The 18770-nt window shown below is 35.6% G+C and overlaps 1 protein-coding gene across 3 annotated transcripts in view; it reads left to right on the top strand.

Annotated features, from left to right (window-relative positions):
- LOC125914581 (disks large homolog 2) overlaps positions 1-18770 on the top strand; it is a 780669-nt gene that overhangs the window by 304584 nt on the left and 457315 nt on the right. For all 3 annotated transcript variants that reach the window (XM_049619999.1, XM_049619993.1, XM_049619986.1), the window contains exons 7-8: positions 2513-2657; positions 4906-5044. In XM_049619999.1, coding sequence (XP_049475956.1) covers positions 2513-2657; positions 4906-5044 — 284 coding nt within the window. The remainder of the gene's footprint in view (positions 1-2512; positions 2658-4905; positions 5045-18770) is intronic.

The raw sequence follows: 18770 nt of genomic DNA, 5'->3' as shown, positions 1-18770 counted from the left end.
GCATTTTAATGTTCCTACCATTTTACATAGGTCAATACAATTAAATAAATAACCCTTTGAGGCAACAGTTATGATCATACCTATTTTATAGATGTCAAAAACTAAGGCTAAGAAGGTTAAGTAACTTGTCCAAAGTCACACAGCCAGTAAAAGCCAGGACCAGGACTCAGATCCTGGTCTGCATGACTCAGATGCATATGCTCTTAACCACTGTGTTCTGTTGCCAGGATCATACCACCTGTTCCATGACTAAAATCTGTGTAAATGTTCCAACTCTTTATAGTCACCAAATAGTGAGTCTAAAATCCCACTATTGTAAACCACTATTATCCCCACTTCTCACCTCCACTCTTTGCTCAACTTCTACCTTCTGGCGTAAAGACTTCTCTGGTGGTCTAAGAGTCTACATGCAAAGTCATTCTCAGTAAACATGCTTGAAGTTTGAACTGTGTCTTACTAGAATATGAGATTCTAGGTAGCTGGGGACCTTATCTATCTGAGAGAGTAATAGCGATGAGTTGTTAAAAGCCTGGCCTCTGGATCCAAACTGCTTGGCTTTTAATCTGCTTCTACCACTATCTACCATGATCTAATTGGTCATTAGATCAATGGCTTTGGCCCAAGTTTCTTAACCTCTTGGATACATGCTTTTTTAATCTGTAAAATGAAAAGAAATTATAATAGCTACCGCACAGGTTGTTGTGAGGTTTGATTGTATTCATACGTGTAAATAATTTGGAATAGTGCTTCATGTTTAATACAGAGTATATAAGTGCTATGATTAGGATTTTCATTCTTAATATTCATTACTACATCTCTAATGTGTAGAACCATGACTGACATATTATAGGTATGCATTTGACCAATGGATGAAAAAGGGCTAGACAAATAGAAATACAAAAGGATTTAAGAGAATGTCATTTGTCTAGAAGAGAACTATAGGAACCAGTGAAAAAGCTTATAGCTTAATGGAGAATTCATGGTCAGTATTTATACACATCAATCAAGTTCAGTTTCCTCCAGTCCTGGGGTCCCTGATGGGCTACACCATCCAGAATTTATTGGCATATAGAATTTACAACAACATGGATAGAACTAGAGGCTAAGTGATATAACCAGTCAGAGAAAGACAAATGTCATATGATTTTACTCATATGTGGAATTTAAGATACAAAACAGATGAAACAAGGGAAGGGAAGTGAAAATAATATAAAAACAGAGAGGGAGATAAACCAGAAAAGACTCTTAAATATAGAGAACAAACTGAAAGTTGCTGGAGGGGTGTTGGTTGGAGGGATTGGCTAAATGGGGAAGGGGCATTAAGGACAACCCTTGTTGGGATGAGCACTGAGTGTTATATGTAAATGATGAATCACTAAATTCTATTCCCGAAATCGTTATTACACTACATGTTAACTAACTTGGATTTAACTTTAAAAAAAAAAAAAGAATTAATTGGCACATTGAATTTATATGACAACATAAGGCAAAAAGAAAACAAATGCAATATTGTAAGGCATTCTATGACTAACATGCTAATTAAATAGTACAGAGAATATGTAAGGGATCCAATCTAATGTTCTTTGGCATTTTTATTTTAATCTGCATCATTTCAGCAGAAATTAACTAATCTCTTGGTTAAAAAATAGTAGCCAAATAAGATATTTAAATACTAGGTATTTAAAATATTTCATAAATATTTTTACACCATTTAAGAGAAGTGCTGCAGAGATCCACTGTAATGAATGTTATGTTAATATAATATTATATAATGTAATGAAACTATATGAATATTACAGTTTGGTCCAACAATTCCACTTGCATGATTTATCCTGAATAAATCATCAATGTTGTGCACAAAAATAGAAAAAAAAATTTTACTGCAACATTATTTATAGTAGAAAAAGATTAGAAGCAAACTGAACATGTTTTAGTAAGATTGGTTAAAGCATTATGTTACCACTATACAACACAATGCTGTATAGAAAACAAAGTCATGTTGTGGAAGTACATCTATAATATGGACCAATGGTCAGTCTATATTTAAAAAGCAGGTTCCAAAACAATATGTACAATATGGTCACAATTGTTTAAAGAAGCATACCCCAAATAAGGAGACTTTGGTTAATTGTTACTTTTTTTTTTTAGTTCAATAAGATGTATTACTTTTGTAATTGGAAAAACTATAGCATAAGAAGAGAGACATTTGACTCCTCTTTTCTTTTCTCTATATATAGTATTCTTATTTCCATTATGATACATTCCTTTCTCATAGAAAAAGACAGAAGCAACTTCGTTTTTTTTTTTTTTTTGACATCAACAAATGTACCTTATCTGCTTTGGCTAATGCCGCTAATCCATCTTTTCTATCAAAGTTTAATGTAGATACTGTCTTATAATGATTGCAATTTAATCTTTAAATAAGGTCATAACTCTACGTATCTTTTTGCCTAACTATTTCTTTTCACCTGCATAGGTTTGACTCTACTATTGAATATTATTTTCCTTTCAGGTGAACAACTACAGTTTAGAAGAAGTGACTCATGAAGAGGCGGTAGCAATATTGAAGAACACATCTGATGTCGTTTATCTAAAAGTTGGCAAACCCACCACCATTTATATGACCGATCCTTATGGTCCACCTGACATTACTCACTGTAAGCACCACACTCACTGTCACCTTTGCCAAGTTTATAAAATTAAAATTCTGCAAAACTTGGCAAATTCCTCTGCTTGCATCTTCACTCTTGTTTAGCTTGTGGAAATAGTTCTGAGGGATGCTGTGTTTTACTCCCTGGGTTGCCTTACAAGGCCTTAACTAGTGTTTTGAAGGTAGGACTCCCTAGTGGGTTAGGAAGCCCACCATTTAAGAAAGGCTTATGGTATATGTGGTGGACAGTGTGATAACAATAGTAACAACACATTTTTAAAGGTTATTTCTCAAGGCCCTAAAGCATGATAGCTCTCAGGCCATAGTATTCCCCCTTCCTAGTTGAAATCTATAAAGTAGCAAAGCAGGAAAGAGAGACTGGCAAAATAGACACGAGATAGCACTGTGCTCCTTCCTGGGGAGAAGATCTTGCACTTGAATGGTGGAATTATGACCCTCTGTCAACATCACCATGGCTCTTACCTTTACCTGAATATATTACATTGGCAGGGAAGCCAGGGAAAACTCTTAGTCACTCTGGCAGTAGAGATGGATTGTGGGTGGGGTTTTCTAGGGCAACAACTCACTATGAGATGCTGCGTTGAATCCTAATAAAGTCCACTGCTACATAAGCCCCAAGTTTTCTTCACTTCTTAATATGTCAGTGAGAACCTTATCTAAGGTTCTGTCTTTGGAGACTAGATTTAGAAGCAATTTATTTTTTTGATGTGAGTTTAAGAAACAATTTTATCAACATCAGTAAGCTTGCTCATTCTGGAATGTTGAGAAACCAGTCGTGAGATTTGGAAACACGGAATATCTTCAGGACCTGGCATTAATTAGTACTATGGTCTTAGCAACTCATTTAACCTCTCTTAGATTTATATGTTTCTCTTGAGAGAAATTTAAAGGCTGAATAATTTTGTTACCTGTCCATTATGTTAGCTGTTGCTTTTCTTAATGATGATTTGAAAATGACTTACCCCCCAAATATGTCTTTTTCTCAAGCATGCAGTAAACTGAGATCAGCCTTACCTTAGGATATGAAAGAATTTTAACTTTCAAAGGTTTTCAAACTGGATGAATTTAGAAAACTCAGCTTTGAGACTTTGAGCTGCTTCATGAAGGGAATGTAAGGTCAATGTGAAAGAGGTGAAAGCGATAAAACAAAACTTTGCTATTCAATTTAAAAAAATAAATATATTGAGTAACTTTAATAGTGTAAGACACCTTACAATGTAATATGTGGGATACAAAGGAGATGCAATCATGGCCTTCATTGGAAGTATGGCTAATTCAAACATATGAAGAGTAGAAATATTTGGCAATATAAGAGGGATGTACATGCCATATGAATGGTAAAAATAAATGACTTTGGGTCCTCAAAGGAAGAGGATATCACCTGTCTTTGGAAGGATCATAAAATGCTTTATGCAAAGGGTGGCATTTAAATTGTATCTTAAAGAATGGATTAAATTTCAAAATCAGAGATGTGTTGGGAGACAGAAATTGTGGATTACTGATAAAAGTACATATGTTGTAAAAACTAGCCTTTGTTTGAGAACTGTAGGATATAAGTGGGATATTAAAATGGATCAATCTTGTAAGACTGACAAATCAAGCATTTATATTTAATACAATAGTGGCAATGGAGAGTACTTAAACATTATCAGAGCTGTGTTTCTACATGTATAAAAGGGATTTCTAGAGAGGAATGGGAGGCAAAAGACCCACCCAGAAGGGGTTTTCAGTCATTCAGAAGGGAAATGAATTACTGTGGAGGAATAGAAAATAAAGGCCAGAGTTCTTGGCTTTTCTGGGATGGGAGCACAGCATATCTGAGAATTAAGGTCTTATGCAAGAACTTCCTCCGAGGAGCCTTCTAGATTTGATGATTGGGTATTAATTATGTGAAAAGAATGCTCTGCAATTAGAAAGCTAACATTTTTATTTCAATAGAAAATTAATCATCCTTATGAAAATGTGTGTTTTGGCTCTCTCCTCCAATTCTTCTCTTCATCTAAAATTATATGAACTGGGTTTATAGAAATGAATGTTATTACATCTTTCCAGTCTTAAAGGTCACCATGGGCTTGTGCATATTAAATGCAAACAAACAGTAACTCCTCCCTCTTGGGAGACAAGAAAATCCTCTGCATGTAGCAAAATTTTCCTATTTTTAGCAGAACTGTAGCATGACACATTGAATCACCCACATAACAGGTTTTTTCTCTTTTATTTTTTTCACCCCTTAGCTTATTCTCCACCGATGGAAAACCATCTACTTTCTGGCAACAATGGAACTTTAGAATATAAAACTTCCCTGCCGCCCATCTCTCCAGGAAGGTACTCACCGATTCCAAAGCACATGCTTGTTGAAGATGATTACACCAGGTCAGATATGCTTATTGGTTAATTGGGTTTGTGATCATTACCAGAAAGAAAACTGCATTTGCCTAATATGTCAGCCATAGCTTTGGGGGCTAAGTAAATTTTCTGAGCACTATTCAACCTTATTATAGATTTGTCTCCAGTGGAAATCTGCAAATTCTTGTAAACATTTGACATTGTCCTCCAATAGGAATCAGAAATCACTAGTTCTTTGTGAGAATTAGTTATATACACTTATTCATCACTTTGCAATTTATTAACACTCTCACACATGATGTCATTTCAGCTTGACAGCCATTTTGTAAGATAAGTATTGTTACTTGAGAAAAGGTGTTGTTGCAGTTCAAAATAAAAAGGAAACTTGGTCTTTTAACTCTAAGTTCCATGTTTTTGATGCCACTGGATACTCACATTTCAGTGGAATTGGAAAGAGGGTCAACCTTTCCTTTAGTGCAATAGCCACACATAGAAAGAAAAGGAGCAAAGTCACCCGCAAGTCCCTAAAGCATAAGAGCTCTCAGAGCTATCAGCAATGCTGTTAGGCATCGCTAATGCCATGGGATAAAACTAAGTTTAGGCAGCATGCCTCTGAAAAAGTTGGGTGTGACAGTTCACAGAGTAGACCAACTTGGTTGATTTAATTGTCTTTAAGGATTCAATAAATATTAGATAATTAATAGGTCACCAAATGAATAAGTGGGTAAATCGTAATAAATGTACATTTTTTTATCTTTAAATGTTTTTATTCCAAAGTAATATATGCTCATTGCATTTGGTAAAGTAATGCAAAAATGTTCAAGAAAAAAACTCTCTCCCAAATTCCTGCCACAGCAACCATCTTGAGGTTCCCAATGTAACATCCTGGCCTGAACCTTTCATACCTTCTGCACATTCATAAAAACCTATACAAATTCACAGTCAGATATAGATGGGGCTTGACATTGTTTTTATAAAGTAAATTCGTATTTTAGAAATTGCTCTGCAACTTGCTTTTCTCACTGAATAATACTTTTACCCAAAATGAGATTACATATAAATATGTACACACTTTTTTTTCTGAAAGTATTTGTGTATAAAAATGACAGAGACGGACCCTTTTGCCCTTTTGGTTTAATATCCTGCCTGTCTAATGAAGCCATTTATCAGCCTTTAAAAAAATAGAGACTTCCTGCTGCTTAACTTTCCTCACCGGTACCCGTGCATGCTTGGATCTTTTCATTCCTTTGCTATTTCTTTTTAAATGATTAAGCATTTTCCATTTATTTTGCAATTTCAGGTTTGCTGAAGTAGCTTGTTACATCTTTAGCCAAGGAATGGAATGTTTAGATGATGCAAATGTGCATCTGTGGTATAAATCAAATATAAACTTCTTCCTATGCTGAAACATCTAATCTCTGTGCTCTTAATTAAAATGAGGGCTGCAGCAAAGATAATCCTCATGGCTCTCTAAAGAATTGTGTAAATATAGGCACCTTTATTCACCAGAGCAATGATCTATTTGCTTTCATTCTATCACTAATATTTGATATGATTTTAATTTGAAAATGTCGTTTTATCTTGCGAGGCCCCATACGGAATTAAAATTGATTAAATCCCCTTCATAATCCAGGCCCTTTGCTAGCTGTTTTACATACACTACTCATTTAATTCTCCCCAAAACACAGAGAGAAGGTCTTTCACCCTCATTTTATAGATGTAGAAGTTGTAGTTTAAAGATGTTAAAGAACTTCCTTATATAGTCACACAGCTTTTAGGTAGAAAAACTGAGTGCCCTGCCAGCTACAAAATCCTGACCAGGAAGAAATATTTTAATTTCCTCCTTATTTTGAAAATGAAAACCAATTTGAATAAAACTGTTCATCATAGAAACATGTAGCTCTAAAGGAACCCAAGAGTTTCGGTAAGTTCTAAAGGCAACTAGATCAGAGTTGAGACCCATATCTACCACTGTTGAACTATGTGACTGCCAGAAAATTATTCAACCACTGAAAGCCTGTATCTTCATCTGTATAATGGGAATAGTAATCAAATTTTTCTCAACAGACTGTGGTAATGATTTAATCACTTAATGCATGCAAAGAACTTATAACAAGGCCTGACACATCATGAATATTAAATGAATATTGTCTATTTACAGTAACTCTACTTGTTACAATTCTTACCCTACCTAACATGCTGCATGGAATGTTTTTACTGATGGCATCATAGGAATAGAGTCCACCTCTTCCTATATTGTTATGCCTCAGTATTGTAGTTCTTGTCCCATCTCTTCCTTTATTCCTTGGCAGGACAATCTCACTAATAACTCTGCATAGAATCATCCAAATGACTGGTGCCTGGCAAACTTGTGAAGTAAATTATATCAGTTTACACACACACATGCACATATAACCCTCCTCCACTCTCCCCATTGCTTTGACCTCTCACAAGGGCCTGTGCTAGAGACACTACCATGGATCTCAGAGGTATTTGCTCAAAGGCAAATTCATTGCCTTGTTCATAAATATTTATTGGATACTTCCTACCAGACAGTAGGCACTATACTAGGAATGCAAAATTGAGTAAAAAACAGCATCTCCAAGAAATCTCAAATTGTTACAAAAATAGAGGTAAACCAGTGGATCCCTCAATGCCTATTCCCTGATTATGCAGACCCCCTTTGTGAAAGTGCCCATAAAGCCTAATTTATTATTTTTTATTTAAATTCTGAGATTATGTGCCTTGGTATCAAAATGTCATATTTTTTGTGGTAGTAAATGGCAGATATTACTTTACCATTTCCTTACTTAGAAAACGAAATGTGCACAACCTTGTATCAGTTCTCATTTTTTAAAAGAAAAAGGTCTGTAAGATGTCAAAGTGTGGGAACTACTAACTATAACAAACAAAACTAGAGCATTAGGAAGTGCTTTGTTGCTGCCCTAGCAGAGTTTACTAACACCACAGGCTTTACTTAGTAAAGATTTGTAAATGAATTTGAGTTTTATATGAATGCCCAAGGAAAAGCCTATGGAATCAAAGAAAGTTTTCAAGAGGAGATAAGTTTGAGTTTGAGTTTGAGTTTGAGTTTGAGTTTGAGTTTGAAAAAACTGTGTAGGCCTTGATTGGAAAACCAAGGGATCAGGGAGGGTATCCATGGCAGGGGGTAGTATATGCAGATTCATAGAAGAATGTGAAATAGAATAAAATAAAGCAACTGTTAGAGCTTGAAAAAGAAGACTCAGAAAAGAGTATCGTTCCTACCTTTAAGTTGTCTTTCTATGCCTACCCTTTCTGTTGTATGCAACCTCCTTGTAAAATTTAAAATACATAAGGTAGTAAAAACAAAAAGATCCCTACCATGCACTGTTAACACAAAATCCTTTAATATGTATTATTGCCCTTATTTACATTATATTCTTTTTCTTCATTTTTATAAATAACAAAAATGCTCAAGGAGTTTAAGTCATTGCCTCATTTCATACAGCAAGCAAATAGCAGAATCAGAATTTGAATTCAGGTCTGTCTGTGTTCCAATGCCTCAGCCTCACACCCCACATCCCATCCTATGCATTCAGTTTCCATGGAGAAATGTTAAAGAAGATTGGGCTTGTGTCAGGAGACTGGTTTCTGGTCCCGTTCCTACCAACTAAACACCTAGATGACTTTGAACATTTAATCTCTGTGAGTCTTGATTTTCTCATCTATAAATTTAGGGGGAAAAGATACGTTCCTAATGGACTTGTGATAATATGTGTGAAAGTTGTCGTTTTTAAAGGACTAGATAAATTTATTATGATCCTAAGGTGTTATGGTAGCTTCTATTTGAGGCCTACATTGAATTTTCCTAAAATAGAAATCAATTCCTAGAATTGATCTCTAATGATAGGACTTAAGCTAACAGGGAAACATTTCTTTGAAGTTTTTGATTACAAATGTGTGATTATTATCATCATCAATAATAGTCATCAAATTGTCAGCTTTTTATTCCATATGCTTGTGATATCTTACTCTATCGTAAGAAACATTTCTGTTTTCCTGAATCATATTTACATTTGAAGGGGGGCAGAGTTGGATATAGTTAAGAACTTTTTAAAGGATTTTTGAATAGAAAAATGCATACTATCTTAGCTAGATTTTTCAAAATTATTTCTTACTATTTATGGAAACACGAGTAAACTGGGAAATTTTGTTTTTCTGTTGATTTAGAGAAAGCACAAACAAAAAGGCCCTGGATAAAATTTTCTTAGTAGAAAGTCTGTTAAGTCTTCTATAAATCAGTATTAATTGTGATGTAGATGTCTGGTCATAGATTTTTGGTAAACCTAATTTGGAAAGCTATCACTGTGATGCTGAGATGTATTTTTGGCTCAGAGAATTATAGGCTTTCAGACTTGGAAGGGCCATCAATGAATCTAAAGTCTAATCTTCCTCCTTCTGATGGGTAAGGAACACAAGCCCAGAATGATTGGTTAGCTGTCCCTATGTCCATAACTGTGAGCATTAGAATCAGATATAGAACCTGTGTCTTCAAATGCCGAAACTAGTGCTTACTCTTTTTCCCTAAGCTGGTGTTCACTTTTGTTGTTGTTGTTGTTTCTGAATGGGGTAAGAAGGTAACAATTATGAAAACTACAAACAATCAATGATCACCTGTGAGCAATGTCCACTTTGTTCATTACTTGCAACCAAGGATTCTGCCTCTACTGGGCCAAGTGTTAACCTGGTTACCCAGAAGAGGTGCAAAGCACAGACCTTTACCATCTGGCTGGATATTATTAGGATACACAAGCAAATCATTGATAATAAAATAAAACCAAAAAACTTTGAAATGCAGTGTATAACTGCTCTTTCAAGAAGTGGTGACTTAATTTACCAAGTTATGAATGTGATAAATTTCATTACGAAAGCCAGGGTTCTAAATTATAGCTATGAGCAATATATTTCCCAGTGATAGAAACCAACTTCACCTGGCCTTGATCTTAGTATACCCAGGTGTCTTTCTGATTGGCTCTACATAATGTTGCCTCACATAATTTGATTGCTCAAAAAAACATAAACTAAATGAAATCTCAAGAAAGATTTCTTGTCTCCAGAAACTTTCGAGAATGAATCCAGTTTTGATATTCACCAGTTTGACTTTTTTATTGGCTAAATACCTATGAGCCCATCAGGCTAGAGTCTGCCTCTACTCTTTCTCCCCAAATTATAGAACAATAGCTTATGGGATATGGTACCTAAAATGTATTCCAGTTGTCCTTTTCATGCATTCATTCATTTGTTTGTTCATTCATTCATTCATTGAATAATCAGCTTCTACCATGTGTTAAACATGGTTATCAGCAACAAAGTTTCAGTGATGAGCAAACAAGACAAGTCTCTTGTCCCCATGGAATGTACATTCTAGGGCATCAAATGAGAGACAAATAGATAAGTGAGTTAAGTTCAGTTATTGGTAAGTACTTTAAAGAAAAACTAGAATAATGTGATAGACAAGGTTTGGGGAAGGGAACAGTATCAAGTGGGGGTAACCAGGGGATGCCTCTCTGAGGAGATAGGATGAGCTGAGACCTGAATAAAAGGAGAAAGTGGTAATCTAAAGATTAAACAAAGTACATTCCAGGAAAAGGGAATGTCAAGGCCAGTCACTGAGGCAGAAATAAGTTTAGCATGTTTCAGGAATGTAAGGAAGTCCAGGTTGGCTGGAAAGAAATGAGCTAATGGGAACATGGCCAAAAATTAGTTTGGAGAAGGAGTCAGGAGCCAAATGACATAGGACTCTGTAGGTAATGATAAAGAAGCATAGGTCTGATATTGAGTGCATTCAGAATCCATTAAAGAATACTAACCAGGAGAATGAAATTATCTGATTTATATTAGAAGAAAACCTCCCTGCTGGGTAGAGAAGTAGAGGTGCCATTGAAGAAATGAGGGGAGAGGTTATGGCAGCTGGGATTAAGGAAAGAGGAAGCAGTGAAGAGGAACCCCACCTGAGCTCTGTTTCAGAGCTAGATTCAATAGCCAGTGTTCTGCATGAGGAGCAGGTCTGCTTTAGCCAGGCTAATTTACTACTGACCATTTCTACAGTGTTTATCACCTATAGAGTAATTGTTCAGGAGCAGCCTAAGTGTTTGCCACTGTCATTGATGCTTTTTTTTTGCTTGATGTTTACCTTTGTAGATCAGAAATGGATAGAGACTAAACTACTGTTTCTCAAATCCACATGCCCTTAGGCTTTGAAATAGGAACTTGTTCTCCTCAGGATCTGGGGTAGAACATGAATGAAGCTTTTTTTCAAGCATGAAATACATAAAATCTTGTATTTTCTCCTAAAAGCTTGGGAAATATCCTTGTTTGCTTTAATGTAGAAGTATTTTGATTACAAATGAAATGATTTTGTCCAAAGTCTTAAAGTGAAATTAACCCACCAGAAAACTATTTTTTCTGGGGATACTCAGTCCCTGACAAGTACAACAAACCCTAAGGTACATATGAGTAGCCTGGTTTGAGAAGCACAGGCCTAACTTATATAGACTTGTCAGTTATTAATTCTGTGTCATAGAAACAGTCCTTTAATAATGGCTCAAGTTTTGGGGCCCAGTCAGTTGAGCATCTAACTTCAGCTGAGGTCATGATCTCACGGTCATGGGTTCAAGCTCTGCACCGGGCTCTGTGCTGACAGCTCAGAGCCTGAGCCTGCTTCAGATTCTTTGTCTCCCTCTCTCTCTGCCCCTTCCCTGTCCACTCTCTGTCTCTCAAAAATAAATAAATGTTAAAAAAAAAATAATGGCTCAAGGTTTGTGGTCTCCATTAAGGACAGCCTCTTAAATGATCAGACAAAAGTTCGCCTCAGAGCAAATCTGGGCATGTTCTAGCCTCTCTTCTTTTCAACTTAAAATTAATGTCTTGAAACCATTTCTGGATGAACTGGAAAGTTTTTCTTCTGACAGAAATCTCTTCTTACTCATCTTTAACCACGTATAATACAAAGAACTGGCTATGCCCTGTGCAGACAACTGATCCTGCTCTAGAATTAACAGCTGTATAGCAGAGAGATTAGCTGCACTAGCTCTGGAGCCATGCTGTGCAGGGTCCCACCTTGACCACTTCCTAGCTCTGTGACCTTGGGCAAATTATGCAATCACCCTTTGCCTCAGTTTTCTCATTTATGAAAGGAGCAGAATAATACCTCTCAATTAAAAAAAAAAAAAAGCTTTCAATTGCCTAGTTGGGTATTATCAGTAGTAAAAAACAAGGATTTTCAGATGAACACCACAAATAAAATCATTTTTGGTAAACATCCTCCATGAACTGAAAATGTGGCCAACAATGGTATGTAGCTGTTCAAAAGTTATCTGTGTATACTTTTTTCTCAATTTATGATGCAGAACATTTTATTACAGAAAGTCATGTAGTCTGAATGCTTTATTATGGATCTTCATTTTTCTGGCTGCCCCACCAGCCCTGAAAATCTAATATAGGATTCAGTGGAACCCAGTATGATAAAGAAAAAACAAACAACAGCAAACAGAAACCAACCTATCAATCTGACCTCTGTGGCTAAATACAATTATCCTCTGGATAATTTATTGACTTAGCCTTTTTTTATTCATGGTAGCTCTCAACAACCAACATCATGTAGCTTTTTCCCTTAAAAGAAATTCTGTGGAACATGGACAGCATCAAACTCCTCACAGGCTTTATAAAGTACATTATAAAACTTAACCAAATCAAAGATTCATCAGCAGTGTCTCTGAGTAATCTCTTTTGTTCTGTGTCTTGTGCCTGTGCATGACTCCTCTAATGTAGAGCCTGCTATTATAATGTCTCTTTGAAGCCAAATATAGTGATAGGAAGGAGAGAGTGAGGCGAAACTAGTGAGACAGATGGAGGATAAGATAAACCATCAAGTGGAGCCTCAAGGGGAGTTTTCTCTTTATTGATGGTGGCTCCACATAACCATTTTAGGTTTACTTACATAAACCATGAGGCATGATTGATAGTGCTGTCCTGTTAGAAATACAATGAGTGGGTATGCTAATGAGGAAGATGACAAATCTTAATTAAAGGAGGTTCCAAATATGTATTGGAAAACCTGTTAAGCTGCCATTTGCTGTCAGGGAAATGACTTTAATATTAGGAAAAATGAAATAGTAATGAGGATTTTAAACTTGTCTTTTTTAGAATTTTATCATTTCCTGTGTACCTAATAAATCAGCCAGGCATAAATACACAGTTCTAGGCCTTATAATTTTATGGAAGATGGCTATTGCACATCTATAGCTATTGTTGTTATAAATGTAAAATGCAAGTAGATTGTTATTTTAATCAATGCCGCATTACATTTTAATAACCTTGGCCTTCAGATCTAGTTGAGACCAAAAAACGATTAATGATGGACAATGGAGAATTTTGGAGAGACCACTGTACAGGCAATCACCTATTAGTTGACTTCTGTCCTTTCATGTTGTAGGAAACTACTATCACAAACACAATGGCTACTTATTTCTGGCCTTTATCTTTATGATATTGAAAAAAGGTGTATATTATGACTCCAGACAAGTAGACATGGCCTCTTCCTCTAAGAGTATTTCTACATTCATGTGTCAGTAATAGTAATAGTAGACAGAAGACAGATGATCCCTAATTGTCCACATCTGGGTGTATACTTTGCAAATTATCCACGCCAGTATTGTAATCCCTGAGTGGTTTCCTGCCATCTCATATATCATATGCTGCTGTCAGTGAGGTTACCAGTTAATATTAATGATTGCCTTAGCAAAATATAAGAAACTTATGGGATGCAATTCTTGAATTCCATAGATTTATATTCTTATATATCATAGACTAAAGCAATTTCCTGAATTTGGGGGATGCATCATTCACTTTTTGCTACTAGGTAATCTAAATTAATCTTAATAGTAAAGCAAGTTAAATCTGAGTATAAAGGGAAAAAAACATTTTAAAAATACTGCTTTCATACATTTTCCCCAGATAACCTTCTCAGTCTTTATATCTATTCCTTGCCCCTTTTACTACCTCATACTACTCTTTCTTTTCCCAATAAATTCTTATTAGTTTCCCTAATTATAAAAGTTGTATATATATACATATATATACATATGTATATACATATATGTATATATATACATATATATATGTATTTGTATGTATGTATGTGTATATTTGTATGTATATGTAATATATGTATATATTTGTAAGACAAATGTAAAATAAAATAAATAGAAAGAAAAACTAATAAAAAATACTATATTAACACAGAAGGATAATTAATATTTAATATATTTTCTTTAAGCTTTTGTTTTCTATAACTGCATGTTTGTTTATAAAATTTGGATAAGACTGTGTACAGTGGGTTTTTTTTTGTTTTCATTTAACATCATATCTTGAGCATTTTCTCAAGTTTTTAAATAGTCTTTAAAAACATATTTTTAGCAGCTATGTAGTATAGAGAAACCATAAATGTTTCCTATTGTTGGACCTTTAGATTGCTTCTGGGATTTTTCTTATTACAGATAATGCTTATATAATCTTTCTGACCACATCTCTTAATTACATAGTTCTTTAAAATAAATGCCCAGGGGCTCCTGGGTGGCTAAGTTGGTTTAGCCTCTGACTCGAGGCTCTTTCAGTTCAGGCCATGATCTCATGATTTGTGAGATCAAGCCCTGTGTTGAGCTCTGTGCTAACAGCATGGAGCTTGCTAGAGATTCTTTCTCTCCCTCTCTCTTTACTCCTGTCCCCACCCCTCTCAAAATAAATGAATAAACTCTAAAATAGAAAAAAAAAAGATAGATACCTAGTTCCTCACCACCTAGTTAGCACCTCACTTGGTTGCCTTATAGACATCACACTTTTAACATTTCCAAAAGCAAACTCTTGGTGTTTGTCTCCAACCTGCCATCCCATGGCAGAATGTGACCCATAATCAAGAGAAAATTCAGCCAACAGAAACAGACCCAGAAATGACAGAGATGATGGAAATGGCAGACAAGGAGATTAAAAAAGTTATAAGTATAGCCAATCTCTCAAAAAAGGAGGTAAACAAATGTGAATGAAGAAGAGAGGAATGGAAAATATGAAATAAACCCATGTTACACATTGATGAAAAAATAGTATCTGAAGTGAAAATGTCAGTATACATACTGTGGAAGAAAGAACTGTGAACTTTAAGGCATAGCAACAGAGCCTATTTAAATAAAATGCAGGAGAGAGAGAGAGACAAACTAATGACTTGTGGCACCAGGAAAAGCAGACATTGAGGTACCAAATAGTCAAAAGTTTTTGACATTTGATTAAACTTATAAGCATATTGGCCTAAGATTCTCAATCTAGCCAAAAGATATTATGAAGAGAGAACATAATAAAAATAGATTTCTTATCAGAACTGATGCAAGCCAGAAGAAAGTAGAGCATCTTTCCACCTCCGGGAGTGCTGAACCCAGGGTTTGTAGCCTCAGCAGTAGCAGAATAGAACTTTCATTACTGAGAATAGGAAGCCTTGAAAAAACAAAACATCAAGATTGGGGACAAACCTCAAGAGTTGTTCTGGGAAGTGTTAAACGTGCAATGTCTATAAGGCAACCGAGCAAGATGCTGATGAGGCAGTGGGGATCTGTTAATTAGCAAAGCTGTAGTGTGAGCATGATCAGTCTGGTTCCAGAGTCTATATCTTTACACTATTAAAGGTCATGCAGCCGGTATATAACAGGATCAGGATTCAGACTAACTCCAAAGCCTGGTTCTTTTTGCTGCACTACATGGGTAGCATTATTAGCTTTAAGATTTCTTGAATCTCTGTGTTTCAATTAGTCTTTGTTGTTTTTGTCCATGAGGATAGAACTAAAGCTTTCTATTGTGGCCCCCACCCAGCAACACTTACAACCTATTTGGGGAAGGTAATCCGTTTCTCAGGAAGAAGTGAGGTCTCCTGGATTGTGTGATTCCAAGCAGGGGTTCAGTCTGTAATGCCTATTATTCTGGCTATAACAGGAGACCCCATATGGTTGTCTTAAATGAGCATTTTAAGGCCTCACTGAAAGAGCTTTGGAGGCCCTGTATGTGTCTCTGTGTAAAGATTTAGATGTCAGCCTCCTCCTCGATGTTTATAGATTAGATTCACCTGAAGTAGAATGATCTAAATCCATTCTCATGTAGACTGTGTCCTAATAGAAATGCTGTCACCTGATCCATTGGCATCTGCTATTTTGCTTTATGTTTTTCCCTCCTAATCTTTTCCTAAAGTCTCATTTGCCATCTTGAGACAGGATGAAGGCAGAATGAAACAGCTGAAATAAATGTGATAGCCAGAGATTTCAGAGCCAATTATGGAAGGCCTTGCTCTGAAAGTGACAAATCCAGAATCCAGGAGCTAGGTAGCACCTTGGTTAAGAGCTCAGATTTTGGAGTCGAAATAACTCTGGGTTCACCACTTACTAGCAATTTGACCTTGGGTGAGTTATGTAACCTCTCTGTGTCTGTTTCCCCATCAATGCCTGTATTATGGGTTATTATCGGGATTAATGAACTAATCTATTTAAAACACTTTGAATAGAGGTTGGCCTAAAATAAGCTGCATTCAGGTTAGTTATTATTGTTATTATTATTGTTACTATTATTATTACTATTATTATATTAGTATTAGTAGTATTGTTATTAGCATTGAGTTTTAGCCCTGGACACCATGGTAACGTGGTGATTATAGGGCTGGCTACTGTTATGCTGGTAGCATTGCTGGTTGGGGATGGTAGATGAGGTTCAGGAGTGAAGGAAGGGGAAATAAGATTCCAGCTAGCCTGACAAAACATAGATGCACACTATCTTTACACTGGCCTTAAGGGGTAGATTTTGAAACTTTATGTTGATTTGGTGATGTTTCCTTTATATTTCGGTGTCTTTTAAAAATATGTATTAATCCCCATTAAAAATAATCTATTCAAAACAAAACCTATGTATTAAAGTCCTATAAAAAAAGCCTAAATATTAAACTGTGTTTTAATTTAAGCCCTCTTAATTTAAAAATTCTAAAATGTTCACTGAACATAAATATATACCTACCCAAGTACTCAGATTTACTGTGCAGACACCATAAAACTTTTTAAATAAATGCACTATTTACTTGTACATACTTTCATGACTTGAGCACGGAAACCAAGCATATACAATAACACCTATTATGTTGTTTCCCAGTTCCCAGGGCTAGTATTAACTCCATGGCTTCTCTGTATCATATGAGATGGCACCATGTATGGTTGGATAAAGTTTTACATACAGTTAAAATACTGAGTGTAACTCTGATAAAGTAAGGCTGATTTTAAATTTATGAGCACTAAGGGGAGATATGTAGAAGTTGCAACTGGGTGTAAAACCCATAGTGAGAAGGTGATCTACCCAGCTAACGCAAAGTAAGATCTTTGCCAGAACCACTGTCTTCTGTAGCTTAGACAAAAATACTTGGTTAAATTGCTAACAAAAAAGTTAAGTTGAATTGATAACAGAAATTAAATATATATATATATATATATATATATATATATATATATATGGTAAAATAATGAAAGGTAGTACTTCTTGCCTTTCCCTGAAAAAAGAATATTAACATTTGCCCTCTACATACAGGTAATAATGTTTATCGACTGAATGTTGTCATGTCAAAAAATTTTAGAGCAATATTTGTATTCTGCAGTATTGAAAAAGATAATGCAGTTCAGAAATGTGACTAGTGCATACCTTTCTCAGAAAGAGCAGGTCTACTATCTAAAATTATAGTTCCAAACTCTGACACCTGAGAAATTTTTGTAACTACAGAGCCCTGAGCTCTACCCCAGATATACTGAATCTGACTGTATCCAGGGATAGAGCTCAGATGTTAGTATTAAAAACACAACCAAAATCCTCACAGGTGATTCTGATTCACGGGCAGGTTTGGAGATCACTGGCATGAATTCATTATGTCTTTGATTTCAGAAAAATCAGGTGACCAGGAGTAAAAGCAAAATGGAGCATATTGGAAGAAAACTTGGCCAGGACTTTTTCCCTTAGGGTAGATTTTGATAAAAACATTGGATGACCCTAAATCACTGACAGTGTTAGTGACAGTCTGCAAAGAAAAGGTATTGCTCTTTGGTTAAGCAAGAGTTACCAAAAGCAGAATTTGTTCAGATTTTGCAATTAAAAATGGCAGCTCTTTAAAAACCACCTATTGTAGGTATGCATTTTACTCTATAAACACATTAAAAAAATTTTTTATGTTTATTTATTTTTGAGAGAGTGTGCATGCATGTGTGAGTTGGGGAAGGGCAGAGGGAGATAGAAAATCCAAAGTGGGCTCCATGCTGTTGGCAGAGAGCCCAACATGGGGCTTTCGAACCACAAGATCATGACCTGAGCCAAAGTAGGAGGCTTAACCAACTCAGCCACCCAGGCGCCCCCCTATAAGCACATTTTTTGAAAAATGGCACATGATTTTATTTCCTTTAAAGCAAATTACATCTCATAATAGGCCTCTATCATGCTGCTTTTCTTCTTAATTTCCTCCTAAAATATCAATATTTTAGGAGCTCAGACTTTTGAAAAACAAAAACTGGGAAGAGAGTTTCTCTGGGAAATTCTGCGTTACCTTTTATATTACCTATCTCCATTGAGACAAGAGAGCACAGAGGTCTGAGTATCTGCTGCAGACATGGGGAGGAAAAAGCATAATAAATTCAAAACACAAATTAGTATTTCA

Source organism: Panthera uncia, chromosome D1 (assembly GCF_023721935.1).
Source record: "Panthera uncia isolate 11264 chromosome D1, Puncia_PCG_1.0, whole genome shotgun sequence".
In the NCBI taxonomy this organism is placed as follows: Eukaryota; Metazoa; Chordata; class Mammalia; order Carnivora; family Felidae; genus Panthera; species Panthera uncia.
The sequence above is the reverse complement of the archived record's forward strand: the minus strand, read 5'-3'. Positions and strand labels throughout refer to the sequence as shown.